The 20,626-nt window shown below is 36.1% G+C and overlaps 1 protein-coding gene across 11 annotated transcripts in view; it reads left to right on the forward strand.

Annotated features, from left to right (window-relative positions):
- The window catches only part of ROBO1 (roundabout guidance receptor 1), a 1,296,447-nt gene that overhangs the window by 1,177,101 nt on the left and 98,720 nt on the right, over positions 1-20,626 (forward strand). For all 11 annotated transcript variants that reach the window (XM_086411285.1, XM_086411320.1, XM_086411293.1 and 8 more), the window contains 3 exons: positions 31-151; positions 652-790; positions 3,136-3,263. In XM_086411285.1, coding sequence (XP_086267411.1) covers positions 31-151; positions 652-790; positions 3,136-3,263 — 388 coding nt within the window. The remainder of the gene's footprint in view (positions 1-30; positions 152-651; positions 791-3,135; positions 3,264-20,626) is intronic.

Below are 20,626 nucleotides of genomic sequence, written 5' to 3' on the forward strand. Positions count from 1 at the left end.
ATGATATTCATGTGAAAATTTTTTTTTAAGATACGAGGAGGAAAGCTCATGATTACTTACACCCGCAAAAGTGATGCAGGCAAATATGTTTGTGTTGGTACCAACATGGTTGGGGAGCGTGAGAGTGAAGTAGCAGAGCTCACTGTGTTAGGTAAGTACAGTTTTATTTGACTGGCTTAACTGTAAAGTGAATCTCTTATTATTATTTAGTACATTTATGCAGCAGTCTGCCTGCCAATGCAGGAGATGCGGGTTTGATTCTTGGGTGAGGAAGATCCTCTAGAGAAGGAAGTGGCAACCCACTCCAGTATTCTTTCCTGGAGAATCCCATGGACAAAGGGCTAGTGTCCTTGGGGTCACAAAGAGTCAGACATGACTGAGTGACTAAACAACACCAAGGGAAAAAGAAATGGCCTCTTCTAGAAGGTAAACAAGTATTTGGGGAATGGAAAAAAGACAGATGAAATTAGTAAAGCAGCCTTAAATAAAGTAGCCGAGACATAGAAAGACAAATAGGAGGAGACACCACACCAAGAGAGAAGTGGGGAACTCTGTGGAATACTTTTTTTAAATTCTAAATCTGCTCTTCAATAACATCCAAAATGGCTTTAAGTTTCTGTATTTTTTTGAGATGACTTTTTCTAATTTTAGAGAGACCGTCCTTTGTGAAGAGACCTAGTAACTTGGCAGTCACTGTGGATGACAGTGCGGAATTTAAATGTGAGGCCCGAGGTGACCCCGTGCCCACCGTACGATGGAGGAAAGATGATGGGGAACTGCCCAAGTCCAGGTATGAATGAGAATTTAATGATGGGATTCATCTACCCAGAATTTTTGTGGTTCTCATCTGACCACTGTTCACATATAAGCCACTAGAATGGTTTTCTCTGGACTCTTTGATCTCCTTGGACCAGACACAGTAACAGAGATAATTAGAATCAGAATGTTGCCATGCTTTCTCTGAGAGTTTCAGATAAAACTGTACGTTCATGACCCCAATATGCCCAGGAACCCTTGTAAGATGTGCTGTTCCTTAAACAGTTTTCTCTTTGTCCAGACAGACTACAGTTAATACCAGTGTCTTATATGGGAGTAGGTAGGGAAGGGAGGTACAGCATTATAGATATAACTATGAACCAATTAAAAAGCAGACTTCCTTTTCCTTGGCTACAGTATCACCAGGGAATGGTAGAAGAGGTCAGAGTTTCTTGGTATCTGTCAAATCCTTAAATTGCCTAGAAGCAGAGATACACTCCCAGCCTTAGGGAATGAGGTAATGAAATGAAACTTTCAGGCACTGTCTTGAGGCTGTCATCTCTCCTGTGGCCATTCATTCACCAAACATACCTTGAGCCCCTATTAGGTTTGCGGGTTACAGCAATGGTTTAGATAAAGCTTCTGTTGTCAGTGAACTCACCAAAGGAGACATGTATGGATAGATTCAGAGTAACATAGCAAACCTTTTTATTGCATAAAGGTAGACCTGTGGGAGCAGAAAATCAGGAGAGAGTTCTCAAAGGGAAGTGACAGAGAAGCAATGTCTTGAAAAACATATCAACTTGATAAACAGAAAGAGGAGAAGAATATTCAGGAAAAGAGATATCATAAAACGACACAAATCTAAGAATGCTTTGTGTGGTGGAAAGTTAGCGTGGCAGCACATGGGGCCTGGGGCAAAGATATGGGAAATCAGGCTGGAGACAGAGAGGCTGAATTCACAAGACTTTGTATGGATTAAAGGATTTTTAATCATATGGCATATACTTGATGAGCCAAGAGAGACATTACTATGAACCCGATTGCTTTTTAGAGAAAATAAAATTTTTAGCATTAGGGCTATCACATCAATGGGGGTGAGGCCAGTGGCTGGGTCACCATTGTTGTCCAGATAAGAGATGTGAACTGCCTGAATGGGGAGATAAGATGGAAATAGGATAGGGGTCCATTATCAAGACCAAACTGATGAATTGAATGATTTGTTACATATAGGGAACTGGTGAAGGAAGACAGGTAGATTGTGTTAGGAGAGGGAGTTGTTTTATGTGCTAGGGTAAGAAAAGAAAATTTTATATAACATATTAAATAGTAGGTGTCTGTGGGATATAATGTCTAATTACTAGTCAATATAGTGAATTTGAACTTACATAAAATAGGAGCTAGAAATATTTGTGTAGTCGATCAATATAACCTACTGGATAGTTTAACTCAGGGATTTCATGTAGAGTAAAAAGAATATTAAAGTGAAATTTCAAGGGACATCCAAAATTTAAGAAAAAGGAAAATGAGACAGGGCAAGAGAATTCTAGTATGAGACTGTCTGGGTACAAATACCAACTCTGCCATTAAAATAGCTGAAGAACAAAGCCAGTTTACCTTACCTTCCTATGTCTCAGTTTTCTCATCTGCCAAATGGAGATGAGCGTAATACTTTATAAGTTGTTATAAGAACTTGACGAAAGAACTGAATAAGTGCCAACTTTGCCCAAAAATATTCTGTTAAAAAGTAGCTTAATGAAATATCATATGTTAACGCATATGTATGGAATCTAGAAAGATGATACTGATGAATCTATTTGCAGGGCAGCAATGGAGATACAGATGTAGAGAACAGACTTATGGCTGCATAAGTGGGAAGGAGGGAGAAGGTGGGATATATGGAGAGAGTTACATGGAAAGATATACATTACCATATGTAAAATAGATAGCCAATGGGAATTTGCTGTATGACTCAGGGAACTCAAAAGGGGGCTCTCTGTAACAACCTAGATGGGTGGAATGAGGAGGGATGTGGGAGGGAGGTTGAAGAGGGAGGAGACATAGGTATACCTGTGGTTGATTCATGTTGATGTTTGGCAGAAACCAATACAATATTGTAAAATAATTATCCTTCAACTAAAAATAAATAAGCTTTATTTTTAAAAAGTAGTGTAATATTTTTGCCCCTGTGAATATAAAAAAATGCTCATTTCTATGTGCATGCTTACATAGAGGATTGCCACATTATTTACCTTTTGCTTTAAATTTTCTGAAGAGACTATTGCATGTGAGTTGATGTCTAAATATGCCACAATTGTAACGATGGGATTCTTCAAGTAGAAGCTTACTTAACTGTGCTTTCTTTTGTTATGTCACTAGATATGAAATCAGAGATGATCATACCTTGAAAATTCGGAAGGTGACAGCTGGTGACATGGGGTCATACACTTGTGTTGCAGAAAACATGGTTGGAAAAGCTGAAGCATCAGCCACTCTGACGGTCCAAGGTAAGATCTAGCGAACGTTTTTGAGATTGACTTATAATATGAGATACAACATTGATATTTTAGAATATGATAAATTAGTTTGTATAAATTATAGACTTTAAATAGTGCTATGTATGTTTTATTTCAAACATATTTAAAGGAAATTATTGTTTTGCTTTTGGGAGCCCTATAAGTGTTTGTTACAGGGGAAGTACAAGAGCTTTTTCGTCTTGGGCAAGTAGAGGAAGAGAATGTGCTTCAATCTCTGGGTCTTCAAACATAGAGCTTTAATTAAATGACAGTATTGCCAAAAAAATTTGATCTTTAAATGGAAATAAATCTACTGTTCCTTTAGGTCATGCACTTTCAAGTGTCTGTTCAGAACAAAAAGGTGAAAAGATTGTTTCCTTCTAGAATGTAAGATGCATCCACAGAGTAGGGTCTTTTGCAGTCTTTATCTGTGCACACAGCGCCTGTGACTTAACAGACACTCAGTAAATATTTGTTGAGTGAATGAATCACGTTTGTAGTTTGCTAATTTTGATGAAGATTTATTATTTGGTGTGATGTGAACCAAAATGGATGTCATATTCTACAAGTTTTTGAACGTCAAAGTCATGTCTGTAACTGCTATGCAGAAATGGTTCTGTCAACTCCTTTGAGTCCATAATTTCATATGTTTTTTTCACTCTCATAATATCTTTTTCCTTCTTCCATGATGTCATGCTGATTATTTCTTACTATGTCTTATCTGAGAACCTTCTTTTTTTTTTTTAGGGACATTATTTATTGTGGAATTTGAGAGACAGTGACCTTTAAAGAACTTTGTGTTGATGAAAAAAATCCATATTTTGACAAATATATAGAGTAAAAAGGGATTTTGGCCGTAAACCACTTAGCTTGTTTCTGAGTATGACATTAGCAACACTTGCTCTGTCATCATTTCTGAGCACTGTCTCCTCTAAGGCTATTATGAAGAAAAAAGTGCCTTTTGAGGGAGTGCTTCTACTGTGGGCTTTCTACAAAAGAGCCTTGTGGGCTTTTTACACTAGGAAAAAAAAAAAAATAAAGAATATTTCCTTCCTGTCTCTAAAGCCATTATGTCCTACTTTGGGGTTTTCAGCTCAACCTCATAAAAACAAAAGAAAAAAAAGAGAAAAGAACAAACATTGAATTTCTAGGGCCTAGACTCCTTCTCTTTAATCTAAGTTAGATTTGAACTCCACATAAGACTAAAACTGTAAGGAAAAAGAAAACCCCTTTGCATTTAGAAAAAGCATAAATTTAAGAGATGTCAAGTTCAAGTTCAAAAGCCCTCCAGAGGGAGTGAAAGTAGCCCAGGATGAATACAAGACATGAAAAGGTGTGTCTATCTCCAGGCAGTGGTGACAGGGAGTTTGACTGTCTGTTACATTAGTCAAAGAAATGTTTCACTTTATAAAGTCCTTTACCTTGGGAATTTGATGCTTTTATAAATAATGGCTGTTCTTCTGTGTCTATAGTAGACATTGAAATCAAAATAGAGTTTCTTCCTGCAATCTTATACTCAATTCCAAAGTTAATTCAGCCTTAAGTTGTCCATATGGAATTTGTGTTCCTAAGCCTGGATTTCAGTGAAAACTGGGGTAGAAATGATCAAATCCAAAATTACTTAAGGAATTTAGAAGTTCTTATTTCAGCTGCATAGGGTTTTTTTTTTAATAAACTTATGAAATATCTGTATATTGTTGAGAAGTTATTATCTTATTCAAGTATTAAAATATGTGCATTACAATACAAGCTAGAATAATATGCACAAATGTGCAAGAAAGTAAAATGATCACCAACAGCAAAAGATAACTAAGGAGTAGAAACAAAGGAAAGTTTTCAAGTGTATCTTGAAAAGCTGTATATGTATTTTTTTTTCCTTGAGATTAAATGAAGAAAAACACTAGTTACTGCAAAGGAAACTAATCAAAAAATGAATTCATTTGACAGCAGGAAACAGTTATGAGAAGTTTAGTAGCATAGTTGTTTTTGATTTCTGTATTTTATTTGTGGTTCACTTTTAAAAGGCACTATTGGAGTCAGTATGAGCTTAAAAATAACCTTTTCCTTTCCTCATTCCAAATGCAATAAATATTTAATTTTTAGAATTGATGTTGAGCAATAGATCCTTGTGCTCCAGGCAGAAGTTTTGGGGAAAAAAAGTTTCTTAAGTAAGGATGAGCATTTGGTTTTCCATCCCCAGTACACTTATAATTGGTTCTAACATTTTAAAATTAACCCTGATTGGAGAATTACTTGCTTTTTTGATTTTTTTCTTTGAAATCTCAATTCTGCTCTTTTAGAGACCTTATCTGTGTATTTCCTTAAATATTCCATTCTCAACTCGTGATTTCTTTGACTTTTCTATTATGCACTCTTCAGTGCTTAGCATGGTACTAGGCGTCTAGTAGACACGTTATATAATGCTTGTTACAATTTGAAATAGGCATTTGAACTCCAGCGAGAATTCTACTGGAGTGGTAGAAGTTTCACAGGGATGTCCCAGGGGAAATTCAACATCTTCTGGTGACTTTGATTCTGAGTGCCAACAGTAGGTTCCATTAAATCATATTTGAAGAGCTTGTCATCTGTGACGACTGCCTGGTGGTCTGTGTTTGAAAGGAGCAAAGTAAAACCTGGGGCTTGACAGGGTTTCCTAAACTTAGATGAAGTTTGTTATCTGAGCTTATCTGAAATATCTCATCATATATATCTGAGCTTATCTGAAGCTTATTAAATATCCAGGTTATTAGGCATGCCCCTTCGAGAACCTGATTTAATAGATCTTCGTTGGGGCACAGAAACTTGTTTTTATTTTTTGTTTTCATGCAAGCTCATCAGTCCTTGTAATGAGAAATTATCGGATGAACTTACAGAAAGAATAAAGGGCTTTAAAAATTACTCTAGAGTTCGGGAATTACCAGAGCTGGAAGAAGTACATTACAAAGAATTGTGTAGTGAAGAGTATAGATGTTGGAGTCAGATGGAATGTTGTTGAATCTTATTTCTGTCGTTTACCTAATGTGTGACCTAGAAAAAGTTATTTACATTTCTTGAGTCTTAGTTGCTCCATGTATAAAAAGTGGACAGTAATACCAACCTCACAGCATTTTTCAAGTATTCAATTAGACTATACATATAAAAAGCTTAACATATTTTTTTTCTTTTTTTTTTTTTTTACTTTTTTTTTTTTTTTACTTTTTTTTTTTTATTCTTCCAATTTTATTTTATTTTTAAACTTTACATAATTGTATTAGTTTTGCCAAATATCAAAATGAATCCGCCACAGGTATACATGTGTTCCCCATCCCGAACCCTCCTCCCTCCTCCCTCCCCATACCATCCCTCTGGGCCGTCCCAGTGCACCAGCCCCAAGCATCCAGCATCATGCATCGAACCTGGACTGGCAACTCGTTTCCTACATGATATTTTACATGTTTCATTGCCATTCTCCCAAATCTTCCCACCCTCTCCCTCTCCCACAGAGTCCATAAGACTGTTCTATACATCATTGTCTCTTTTGCTGTCTCGTACACCGGGTTATTGTTACCATCTTTCTAAATTCCATATATGTGCGTTAGTATACTGTATTTATGTTTTTCCTTCTGGCTTACTTCACTCTGTATAATAGGCTCCAGTTTCATCCACCTCATTAGAACTGATTCAAATGTATTCTTTTTAATGGCTGAGTAATACTCCATTGTGTATATGTACCACAGCTTTCTTATCCATTCATCTGCTGATGGACATCTAGGTTGCTTCCATGTCTTGGCTATTATAAACAGTGCTGCGATGAACATTGGGGTACACGTGTCTCTTTCCCTTCTGGTTTCCTCAGTGTGTATGCCCAGCAGTGGGGTTGCTGGATCATAAGGCAGTTCTATTTCCAGTTTTTTAAGGAATCTCCACACTGTTCTCCATAGTGGCTGTACTAGTTTGCATTCCCACCAACAGTGTAAAAGGGTTCCCTTTTCTCCACACCCTCTCCAGCATTTATTATTTGTAGACTTTTGGATCGCAGCCATTCTGACTGGTGTGAAATGGTACCTCATAGTGGTTTTGATTTGCATTTCTCTGATAATGAGTGATGTTGAGCATCTTTTCATGTGTTTGTTAGCCATCTGTATGTCTTTTTTGGAGAAATGTCTATTTAGTTCTTTGGCCCATTTTTTGATTGGGTCGTTTATTTTTCTGGAGTTGAGCTGTAGGAGTTGCTTGTATATTTTTGAGATTAGTTGTTTGTCGGTTGCTTCATTTGCTATTATTTTCTCCCATTCTGAAGGCTGTCTTTTCACCTTGCTAATAGTTTCCTTTGATGTGCAGAAGCTTTTAAGGTTAATTAGGTCCCATTTGTTTATTTTTGCTTTTATTTCCAATATTCTGGGAGGTGGGTCATAGAGGATCCTGCTGTGATGTATGTCGGAGAGTGTTTTGCCTATGTTCTCCTCTAGGAGTTTTATAGTTTCTGGTCTTACGTTTAGATCTTTAATCCATTTTGAGTTTATTTTTGTGTATGGTGTTAGAAAGTGGTCCAGTTTCATTCTTTTACAAGTGGTTGACCAGATTTCCCAGCACCACTTGTTAAAGAGATTGTCTTTAATCCATTGTATATTCTTGCCTCCTTTGTCGAAGATAAGGTCTCCATATGTGCGTGGATTTATCTCTGGGCTTTCTATTTTATTCCATTGATCAATAATTCTGTCTTTGTGCCAGTACCATACTGTCTTGATAACTGTGGCTTTGTAGTAGAGCCTGAAGTCAGGTAGGTTGATTCCTCCAGTTCCATTCTTCTTTCTCAAGATCGCTTTGGCTATTCGAGGTTTTTTGTATTTCCATACAAATTGTGAAATTATTTGTTCTAGCTCTGTGAAGAATACTGTTGGTAGCTTGATAGGGATTGCGTTGAATCTATAAATTGCTTTGGGTAGTATACTCATTTTCACTATATTGATTCTTCCAATCCATGAACATGGTATATTTCTCCATCTATTAGTGTCCTCTTTGATTTCTTTCACCAGTGTTTTATAGTTTTCTATATATAGGTCTTTAGTTTCTTTAGGTAGATATATTCCTAAGTATTTTATTCTTTCCGTTGCAATGGTGAATGGAATTGTTTCCTTAATTTCTCTTTCTGTTTTCTCATTATTAGTGTATAGGAATGCCAGGGATTTCTGTGTGTTGATTTTATATCCTGCAACTTTACTGTAGTCATTGATTATTTCTAGTAATTTTCTGGTGGACTCTTTAGGGTTTTCTATGTAGAGGATCATGTCATCTGCAAATAGTGAGAGTTTTACTTCTTCTTTTCCAATTTGGATTCCTTTTATTTCTTTTTCTGCTCTGATTGCTGTGGCCAAAACTTCCAAAACTATGTTGAATAGTAATGGTGAAAGTGGGCACCCTTGTCTTGTTCCTGACTTTAGAGGAAATGCTTTCAATTTTTCACCATTGAGGATAATGTTTGCAGTGGGTTTGTCATATATAGCTTTTATTATGTTGAGGTATGTTCCTTCTATTCCTGCTTTCTGGGGAGTTTTTATCATAAATGGATGTTGAATTTTGTCAAAGGCTTTCTCTGCATCTATTGAGATAATCATATGGTTTTTATTTTTCAATTTGTTAATGTGGTGTATTACATTGATTGATTTGCGGATATTGAAGAATCCTTGCATCCCTGGGATAAAGCCCACTTGATCATGGTGTATGATCTTTTTAATGTGTTGTTGGATTCTGATTGCTAGAATTTTGTTAAGGATTTTTGCATCTATGTTCATCAGTGATATTGGCCTGTAGTTTTCTTTTTTTGTGGGATCTTTGTCAGGTTTTGGTATTAGGGTGATGGTGGCCTCATAGAATGAGTTTGGAAAAAAGCTTAACATATTGTGTGTTACAAAGTGTTTTATAAGTAAGGAACATTGTACTATACAAGTGTTATTGTTAGTGATAGCTTCATTGTTTAATTTTAATAATATTAGTTATTTCATAAGAAAAATAATAATGTTCAGATAATTCTAGACACTTCTTCCTTTGCAATTGTAAATGAGAAATCTAAAGTAATATAATCATGATAATTTATTATGTAACACATTATTAAAATTCTTCTCAAATATAAATCATTACATTTTTATTAAAAAAAAAAACTTTGACTTTTAAACTTAATGTGCTGGATCTTGTTAATGCCATCAAAGGTAGTGCTAGATTTAATGTTGAGGTTATGCAAAATAACTAGATAATTTAATGAAAATTATGACCCTTTGGGAATAGAAATGATTTCAAAAATGATTACATTTCATGTGTAATGGGGTGTTACTGTCATGGAAAAACGTTAGCAACTCAAAGGATCTGTAGTAATTTGACCTATTGAAAAATTATTAATGTCCATTACATGACCAATAAAAAATGATGAAGTAATGCTGTTTTGAATGATAGCAATAGAAAAGTGTTTCTATTTAATTCTGAATTAACCAGAAAATTCAGTCAAGCTAAACTTGATATTCTGTCATTTTCTGAAATAATCAAAATATTATTATCTATAGATGTAAATCATCAATATTGTTATATTTATGCCTTGTGTTTGTATGCACCATTTTCCCTCCATCTGGTAATAACATTTACACACCTCCTCAAGAATTCTATTTGTAAACCTAAAATACACAAACAAATTCAAGCATCTTTTTAAAGAAATATTGTGTCAATTTTGATTGATTATGTTGTTGTTGTTCAGTCACTGAATCATTATTATATTTGCATTTTAATGTCAACGAATGTTAAGATTGCCATCATGGTAGAAATGAATTATCTTCTAAACTAGTGTTGCATATTGCACAATGGCCCCATCTTTTAAGGAAATAGATATATAATGTGGTATATATAACCATTTTATAGGTTGTGACATACCTATAAAATGTAAAGTCCAACTGGAACAGAATAGATGCAGAGAGGCACCCAGCCAAGTTTTTAAACAGTGTGCCATTGAAACTGTTGAAATATATGCCTCTGGTTGGTGTTTTGAGAATGGTTGTGGGTTTGTTTTATATAATTTTACTATCTTAACCTACACCTATTAGGCCTTTATTAGATGTGCGCCAGGTGGGCCTTGAGATTCTTCATCATGTGAAATTACATGATGGTCAACCTGTTTTCCTACTTGTTTTCATTTTTGAATAAATTCATAGTTAATGTAAAAAGTGGGTACATTTGTTTCTTTGTTGAAAGTAGCCTTTTAGAAAATCATGATGGTTGCCCCTTCAAGACACTTATAGAAAAATAAGGGAAGAAAAATAACTTTATTTAGCACTTCTAGTAATGGAAAAATATTTAAAATTTGGATTTATGATGGCAATCATATCTATAGCTTTTTAAATAATTCCATGTTTTGAAGCATGCTCTGTTGAAAGAAAGATAGTTGATAAAACCTCAAGAGTTTTAACTCCAAATTTCTCCCATTTCCAAGTTTGTCCTCCGCCCTAAGATTTTTTTACAGTTCTTTGGTTCAGTGATATTCATTGCTTAAACAGGGTAAAGTCGATGGCATTATTAATCTTTCCACTCCCTTTGCTACTTCACAGATAAAGCAGCTCTTATTACTGTCACAATTTCATTGACAAAGTAAATTTGTGACTCTCTATCACCAGAGTGATCGTATTCCCATCGCTGTGTCTGTCACAGGAAACCAAAATGAAAAAGAACTTCCATATACCAGCCATTTCCCAAGCAATCACATGTTATCTCTGCTGACTTGAACCATTAAGAAAATCTAATCCCATTTTGTATGTCTTTCTTACAATAGGCACTAAAAGACATACAGTCCTTCATTTCCCTGTAGCCCTGAGTGCTGGGCCAGTCAGACACAGGAAGCTGGACATTCAGTTCACACCCCACTGCACTCTCCACAGGCCTCTCACAGGGACCAGTTAGTCTTTGAAGCTTAAGAAACAGTTGCTTTTTCTGCCCTTTCAGCAATAGCTCTGTTAAAAGAAAAGGCAGATGCCACACATCTCTAAACCAGGTGATGCTCTGTAACCAGACAAATGGGATTTCTGTGAAACTCCAGCTCTTTTCCTATAAGTGCTTGTCCATTTGTCTTCCCTTGATGTGAAATTGCTCCATTCTCTCCATTTCATCACCTGTTTTATTATTTTATTATTATTTTTTTAGTTCTAAAATATGGTATCATGAATGATGTTGCTCTCTCTTTAAATGTATTCTTGGCATACAATAGGAATGTTCACATGAATCATCACAAGGATGCGCATTCTATTCTGTCCTGAAGAAATATTATTTTGTCTGATGTTTCCCATAAGTATTCTGCCTTCCATGCAATGAAGGAGCAGAGCGCTTCTTCGTTAGAATTGATTATCCACTGACAGCCTCTGGAACGCTGAGCCTTGAAGCCTAAGATTGACTGGGACCAGAGAGACACAATGGCAAAAAAAAAAAAAGACCAGTGCAGTTTTTTTGCTGACTTTATTACTACTGATGGAATGTTTCCTAGAGCTCCTCTTTTTGCTGCTGGTGAACTCTGTGCCTCAAAACAAAAACAGAAAGCCTTTGCTGAAATATCTTGGGCACTACAGTCTATGACTGACCCCTATTTAACACCCCAATGAATTGGGAATTGAACCATAGTTATGATTTTCAGTAAAACAAGAAGGAACTCTCAGGTTTGTCTAAGCTTTTAAGATTCTCCTTACCCAGTGTGGGAGTATTAATTCAGAGGAAATAGTAGTGATGCAGTGAACACAGGTGCAGACGAGCCGTAAGAAGCTGAATTTTTCCATATTCTTCATTTCAGCTGGTGGAAATGCAACATGCAGATACACAGTAGTAGACAGCTTAGGTGTTGGTGGGGTCATGCTTTACTCTTCCATATCTCAAATGTCAGTCACCTTAAAATCTTATTTATTTTGCTTTTTAAATATCTGTCAACACCTTTCGTATCTTCTTATCACTGCTTTATTATCTCTTGCCCAGTGAAACTGTTAACATCTAACCAGTTTCTTGGCCTCCATCTTGTCTCATAGAATCCATCTTCCACACAACAGGTACATTGACGTGAAACACAGATTGAGTTATATTAGTTCCATCCATAAAACATAGTCAGGCTTCCCATCTCTAATGATAGGATTTGAAATACTTCAATACTGCTCTGCCTAGCTACTTAGTCCTCTCTGGTTCCTGCCTTCAGGGTAGTAGTATTATATTGTTCACATTTTTTTTTTTTCATGTAAATGTCACCATGTCCATTATGTCTGGGCTTTTCTTTTCCTAAGTCTTGGTCTAAAATGCCCTGCCCCCATTGACCTATCTTCTATCTGTAATTAATCCGTAATTCTTCTGTAACTACTCCTGTCCTTGGACACAGCTTAGGTAGGCATTTTCCAGAAAGCTCTGCAGACAGTCCTCACCCCAGTATCAGGCTAGGGATACGTGTTCATGGATGCATTGGATTCTGTTGCCACCCTTATTGCATTTCAATATCTGCTCAGTTGACTGTGAGTTCCTTGCAGGTTCAGTTCAGTTCAGTTCAATCACTCGGTCGTGTCCGACTCTTTGCGACCCCAAGAATCGCAGCACGCCAGGCCTCCCTGTCCATCACCAGCTCCTGGAGTTCACTCAGACTCACGTCCATCAAGTCAGTGATGCCATCGAGCCATCTCATCCTCTGTCGTACCCTTCTCCTCACACCCCCAATCCCTCCCAGCATCAGAGTCTTCTGCAATGAGTCAACTCTTCACATGAGGTGGCCAAAGTACTGGAGTTTCAGCTTTAGAATCATTCCTTCTAAAGAAATCCCAGGGCTGATCTCCTTCAGAATGGACCAGTTGAATCTCCTTGCAGTCCAAGGGACTCTCAAGAGTCTTCTCCAATACCATAGTTCAAAAGCATCAATTCTTCAGCACTCAGCTTTCTTCACAGTCCAATTCTCACATCCATACATGACCACTGGAAAAACCATATCCTTGACTAGACGGACCTTTGTTGGCCAAGTAATGTCTCTGCTTTTGAATATGCTATCTAGGTTGGTCATAACTTTTCTTCAAGGAGTAAGTGTCTTTCAATTTCATGGCTGCAGTCACCATCCACAGTGATTTTGGAGCCCCCAAAAAATAAAGTCTGACACTGTTTCCACTGTTTCCCCATCTATTTGCCATGAAGTGATGGGACCAGATTTCATGATCTTCATTTTCTGAATGTTGAGCTTTAAGCCAACTTTTTCACTCTCCTTTCACTTTCATCAAGAGGCTTTTTAGTTCCTCTTCACTTTCTGCCATAAGGGTGGTATCATCTGCATATCTGAGGTTATTGATATTTCTCCCGGAAATCTTGATTCCAACTTGTGCTTCTTCCAGCCCAGTGTTTCTCATGATGTACTTTGCATAGAATTTAAATAAGCAGGGTGACAATATACAGCCTTGATGTACTCCTTTTCCTATTTGGAACCAGTCTTGTTCCATGTCCAGTTCTAATTGTTGCTTCCTGAACTCCATACAGGTTTCTCAAGAGGCAGGTCAGGTGATCTGGTATTCCCATCTCTTTCAGAATTTTCCACAGTTTATTGTGATCCACACAGTCAAAGGCTTTGGCATAGTCAATAAAGCAGAAATAGATGTTTTCCTGGAATTCTCTTGCTTTTTCCATGATCCAGCGGATGTTGGCAATTTGATCTCTGGTTCCTCTGCCTTTTCTAAAACCAGCTTGAACGTCTGAAAGTTCACGGTTCACGTATTGCTGAAGCCTGGCTTGGAGAATTTTGAGCATTACTTTACTAGCGTGTGAGATGAGTGCAATTGTGCGGTAGTTTGAGCATTCTTTGGCATTGCGTTTCTTTGGGATTGGAATGAAAACTGACCTTTTCCAGTCCTGTGGCCACTGCTGAGTTTTCCAAATTTGCTGGCATATTGAGTGCAGCACTTTCACAGCATCATCTTTCAGGATTTGAAATAGCTCAAGTGGAATTCCATCACCTCCACTAGCTTGGTTCATAGTGATGCTTTCTAAGGCCCACTTGACTTCACATTCCAGAATGTCTGGCTCTAGATGAGTGATCACACCATCGTGATTATCTTGGTCATGAAGATCTTTTTTGTATAGTTCTGTGTATTCCTGCCACCTCTTCTTAATATCTTCTGCTTAATATCTTCCTTGCAGGTACACTTTGTTTACTTTGCCTTCTTAGTCTCATTGCTTATTGCAGTCTTAGGAGCATCATTGATATTCATGTACCATTTTCTGTCTGAGCCAATCAAGGACTGCCCCGCAAGTCAGTTAACTTCTTTGAGACAGTGTTCTCATCTGTTGAAAAGAAAGTGAATGTACATGGACTGTAAACATCAAACATGATAGAAAGTTTTAAAAAACAAATAAGAAAATAAAAGCAGTCTCATAAAAGTGGTTTATGGTTAAAAGCTTTTGCACAACAAAGGAAACTCTAAGCAAGGTGAAACGACAGCCTTCAGAATGGGAGGAAATAATAGCAAGTGAAGCAACCGACAAACAACTAATCTCAAAAATATACAAGCAACTCCTGAAGCTCAACTCCAGAAAAATAAACAACCCAATCAAAAAGTGGGCCAAAGAACTAAACAGAAATTTTCCAAAGAAGACATACAGATGGCTAACGAACACATGAAAAGATACTCAACATCACTCATTATCAGAGAAATGCAAATCAAAACCACAGTGAGGTACCATTTCATGCCAGTCAGAATGGCTGCGATCCAAAAGTCTACAAGAAATAAATGCTGAAGAGGGTGTGGAGAAAAGGGAACCCTCTTACACTGTTGGTGGGAATGCAAACTAGTACAAGCCACTATGGAGAACAGTGTGGAGATTCCTTAAAAAACTGGAAATAGAACTGCCTTATGATCCAGCAATCCTACTGCTGGGCATACACGCCGAGGAAACCAGAATTGAAAGAGACACATGTACCCCAATGTTCATCGCAGCACTGTTTATAATAGCCAGGATGTGGAAGCAACCTAGATGTCCATCAGCAGACAAATGGATAAGAAAGCTGTGGTCCATATACACAATGGAGTATTACTCAGCCATTAAAAAGAATACATTTGAATCAGTTCTAATGAGGTGGATGAAACTGGAGCCTATTATACATAGCAAAGTAAGCCAGAAATAAAACACCAATACAGTATACCAACGCATATATATGGAATTTAGAAAGATGGTAATGGTAACCCTGTATGTGAGACAGCAAAAGAGACACAGATGTATAGAACAGTCTTTTGGACTCTGTGGGAGAGGGAGGGGGAGGATGATTAGGGAGAATGGCATTGAAACATGTATAATATCATATATGAAAGGAATCGCCAGTCCAGGTTCGATGCATAATACAGGATGCTTGGGGCTGGTGCATTGGGATGACCCAGAAGGATGGTATGGGGAGGGAGGTGGGAGGGCCGTGCAGGATGGGAAACATGTGTACACCCGGGGTGGATTCATGTTGATGTATGCCAAAACCAATACAATATTGTAAAGTAATTAGCCTCCAAATAAATAAATGAATTTATATTTAAAAAAAGTGGTTTATGGGTTATGAAGTGCTTATGCAAAAGTGGTGGTTGTTATGATTATTTTTCTCATCTTCTTCCAAAACACCTTAAAACCTATTAGAGTCCCAGTAATATTTATTTTGACCATAGAGATTTGAAAGTTTTTTATAGCTGATTGATGCATAGTTTGGTAATTGTTTTGCTTGTATGCAATTATAATTTTCTTTGGTTCTTTAGTACTGAGGCCGGTCTGTCAAAATCAGTCCTCAATATTTGTTGGACTGTGTTTTAGGGACATATTTTTGCTGCTGCTTTAGGAAAATTCTGTAGGGTAGAACTAATAACACACTCTTTTCTGACACACATATGGATTCAAAAGCTGAATATAGAAGAAATGAAATCTCTGATTCTTAGGTTTCTCATCTGTAAAATGGGAGTGAGAATATCTTCCTCATAGGACTTTGTGGAAATTAATGAGCTAATATGAAATGGTAGCACACTGTGAAGCATTGAAATGCTCAATAAAAGAAGCAATAAAGATGATATGAAGAAGGAATAGAAAAAGAAAGAGGTCATTCCAGCGACGTGTCTTCATATGTGTCAGAATCAAGACTGCATGTAGCTTTCGTGCCCTTTAGGTGCCTGTCACTGGCTGTATGAAGAGATTAAAGTCAGAGTCATATGTGCACCTCCATCACTTTACACAGATACACTTTACACGGTAAACACTTTTAAGTAAAAAATGACTATCAAGTCTTCTGTAACTGTGGTTTTAAAAAAAATGTCAATTCTTATTCTAGTTGCTTCAGGAAACAGAAAATAAGTTAGATACACACAAAAAATTCTACATTTAGTTTAAAATGTTTTTTGTTTTTATTAATTGTGTGTATTTGATGTACATTTGAGCCCAGTTTTTTTTTTAAAACAGATCCATAATTAACATGACTCCCTTTGATCTTTAAACATAATTATTTTCCCTCCTAATATGTTCAATGCTGCTAAATTTCCTGCTGAAATAAATAATACTCAATTCATTCATTGCTTCTTCCATAGTTATAATCCATATATTGGAACAATTGAGTTAGAGTTAAAAATCATTTGATAGATGGTCTCCAGTAATAACTACTATATAATTTAAAACTTTAACAGTCTCAAAAATGGATCAGAAGTACAGATTTAAACCAAATGCACATTTGTGCATTGAACCTTTTCTAAGATGTGAAATAACAGCTTTGAAGATTACCAAACCGCATGTGAATCTTACACAATATCGCATGTTGTATGTCTGGCCTTTTTTTTTAATGGACCACTATATAATTATTTCAGGATGTAAAATTAAAATTTGAGTAGAAATAAAACAATGTAGTTGATTGTGGATTTTATTGCCAGTAGTGAGGGATAAACTTCTATAAACTTGCATTCAAAAACAAATTCTAGAGGAAAGAAAGGCCTTTTTGTAAGTTTGTGGTGCCCATAAACAGGCTTCACCATGTTTAGCTTTTTATCAGCATATGAGATCTGATTGAGTTTAAGAGTCATATTGCTTTTTAGAGCTGGTATAATATCTAAAGAGAAAAAAAGTAAGAGAGAAAAAACTGGACCCTTCAGTTCTGAATTCCCTTTCTTTGATGTTGACTTCATTTAAATCATTTGTTGGAACACTTTGCTTAAATTGCTGATTTCAGAAAAGCTGGCAGTATAATAGTACATTGTTTCTGACCAATAAGGTGGTTATTTGAGTCAGAGCCAAAACTAACAGTGTCAGAGGGCCTTTTTTGCAGGTTCAAGTCAGGTTTACTATAATCCAAGATTGTTGTTAAGGACTGTGAGTTCACTACTTGAAATGGTAAATAAAATATTTCAGATTAAAAAAAAACCCCAAAACTGTGAGTTCAACATTTTGAGGAAACACATATTATGAGGCCCTCAAAGTTTTACCTGATGAATTTAAAAAGCTTGATATGTGTGAGACATGTTTGCCACGCTCTGACAAGAGATGGCAGGCTGGTTCTTTGGGGAATGATTCTTCATAACACGTGGCAGTAAGCCACAAAGGCCCGGTAAAGTCAGTGGTACTAGAGTAAACAGCACTTCAGGGCTTCAGGGAATGGGATACACACACACACACACACACACACACAGAGTGTTTTATATGTATGTGTGTATATATATATATATATATTTACCACCTCCTATTATATGTATTGCTACTCTTAATGTTGAACTCAATACTTATTCAGAATACCCCCCTTATGGGATTTGTTGTGGCTTTTTGTGTTGTTGCTGTTGGTTGCTTTGTAGTTAAAAATAATGTTTTAAGAAAATTTAACTGAAGATTTGAGGAGCTAATGAGAAAGAAATGATTTGTGGTTATACGAAGAAAACCCCCAAAGACAATGTGTGATTGAAGACTTTTAAAGAGTCAGTATTGCCAGCTGAGCTCTTTGTGAACAGGCTGAAAGTGGAGTGCTAAGAGCCAAGAGGTTTAATGAAGTCCCACTACAAAATTTAACAGGAGAATGATTTGTGAGAATGGCTTCCCCTCTCCTAACTGTTCTGATCCGGTGGCATAAATAGGATGCTGAGCTCCACTCCTGCTGTTTTTTTTTTTTTTTTTTTTTAAATGGTATTTGATTTGATTGAGACTCAGTAGCATTATGGCCTATGATTCTTTTCCTTTATTTTTTTTTTTTGGTAGAAAGGATAAAGTAAAGAGCTTCTTGTGTTCTTATAGCCTTTCAGAGATAGCCATTTTGACTCTAATGACTGCTGAAGATGTGACATTCCCTTAGATTTCTTTGATTTACTCATGAAGGTTTTGGGTTGCTTTCAGTTATTTCACACAAATTGATATAAATCTTGAAAATTATTCAAAAGAAAAAGCAATTCTCCACATAACCTTCCTATAGAGAACTTGAAACACTATCTTACTTTTTTTTTTTTTTTTTGCCAAGCAAGTATTTGAAGAAATAAGTAGAGCAGTCAGGTACAAGAAATAATTGGTACATAATGTGATTCTGTGACAAATACGGACACAGCACCACACTAGTAAACAGCACATCATGGATCTTCCATTGTGTTATGAGCTTTACTGGAATTTATTCATCTACATAACAGTGGATACATCTTTCTCATTGCTCACTTATATAGATGGATGACTTCGTAACCATCTTTAGAAACCTACATTCTGAAATAATGAAAGCAACCTGGAAAGATGTAACTGAGTTGTGTGAATCTGAAGCATCTGCATTACTCAGCCTGAGAATGAAATTTGAAAAAGTAGATTAATCTCTTGCTCTAGTCATTTATGGGTAGCTCATTTTAAAACATTAAATTCATTACCAACAATCTTACATAACTTTAAGATGTGAAATTATGTTGCGATTTTGTGAATAGTGTAAAAAAATCCTAAGTTAATTTACATTGATATATTTATTCTGTTTTATCCAGAATTACTAGGACATAAATGATTGAGGTAACTCATTGTTTAAGAGAGAATAATCATAAAGAGAATGATTTTAGACTGTTTGACATTAAGGACAGCCTTTTCTTGTGATAAACCTGGATAAATTAAATATGCAAGATAATTAAAAATTATGGCTTATCAATGCATCTATATGTATCAAATTTTATTATTTGCTTGCTATCATTTTAAATATTTTATAGGTATACACAGAATGAATAATGATGCTGAACAGTATTCATCCTTACAGATTCACAAATCATTTCTATATATTCCAAACATTAGGGTCATCACTAGAATAGTTACATTATACAGCAACTGGTGTCCTCTGAGCCTTATTTCAACAATTTAAAATGCAATATGCTTCTTTTTATTTCATTTTTTAAAAGATTTTGTATTAATTAAAAATTACTACCTATTAATATCTTACATAAAGTTTGCAAAACTGATTAAAACACCATGAGCATTTTAATTGCCTTTAAACTGTTATACTTTCTACTTGATAAATAATGTGCCAGTATAAACACACCTATGGAAAATACTAAAATAAGTATAAGACAAAATGTAGCTGAGTAATTGCTTTATAGCAAAATTATGAGAGTAAGAAAATATTTCAATGGTTGTTAAAGTTAGCTTTAGCTGTAGGGCATTTATTTTGTGGGTCAGTGTTATTAGGAGAAAATTTAGAGCACTGCACAATTAAAACTGATAGATATGGCATTTTAAACCAGAAGGGAAAGAGACACGTGTACCCCAATGTTCATCGCAGCACTGTTTATAATAGCCAGGACATGGAAGCAACCTAGATGTCCATCAGCAGATGAATGGATAAGAAAGCTGTGGTACATATACACAATGGAGTATTACTCAGCCATTAAAAAGAATACATTTGAATCAGTTCTAATGAGGTGGATGAAACTGGAGCCTATTATAGAGAGTGAAGTAAGCCAGAAGGAAAAACATAAATACAGTATACTAACGCATATATATGGAATTTAGAAAGATGGTAACAATAACCTGGTGTACGGGACAGCAAAAGAGACACTGATGTATAGAACAGTCTTATGGACTCTGTGGGAGAGGGAGAGGGTGGGAAGATTTGGGAGAGTGACATTGAAACATGTAGATATCATGTAAGAAACGAGTTGCCAGTCCAGGTTCGATGCATGATGCTGGATGCTTGGGGCTGGTGCACTGGGATGACCCAGAGGGATGGTGTGGGGAGGGAGGAGGGAGGAGAGTTCAGGATGGGGAACACATGTATGCCTGTGGCGGATTCATCTTGATATTTGGCAAAACTAATACAATTATGTAAAGTTTAAAAATAAAATAAAATTAAAATACTTATGATTATATAAAAAAAAAAGGTACTTTTAAAAAGTTGA

The sequence above is a fragment of the Bos grunniens genome, chromosome 1 (assembly GCF_055505025.1).
Source record: "Bos grunniens cultivar Pamir isolate PY7600 chromosome 1, Bosgru_T2T1.0, whole genome shotgun sequence".
NCBI classification, from domain to species: Eukaryota; Metazoa; Chordata; class Mammalia; order Artiodactyla; family Bovidae; genus Bos; species Bos grunniens.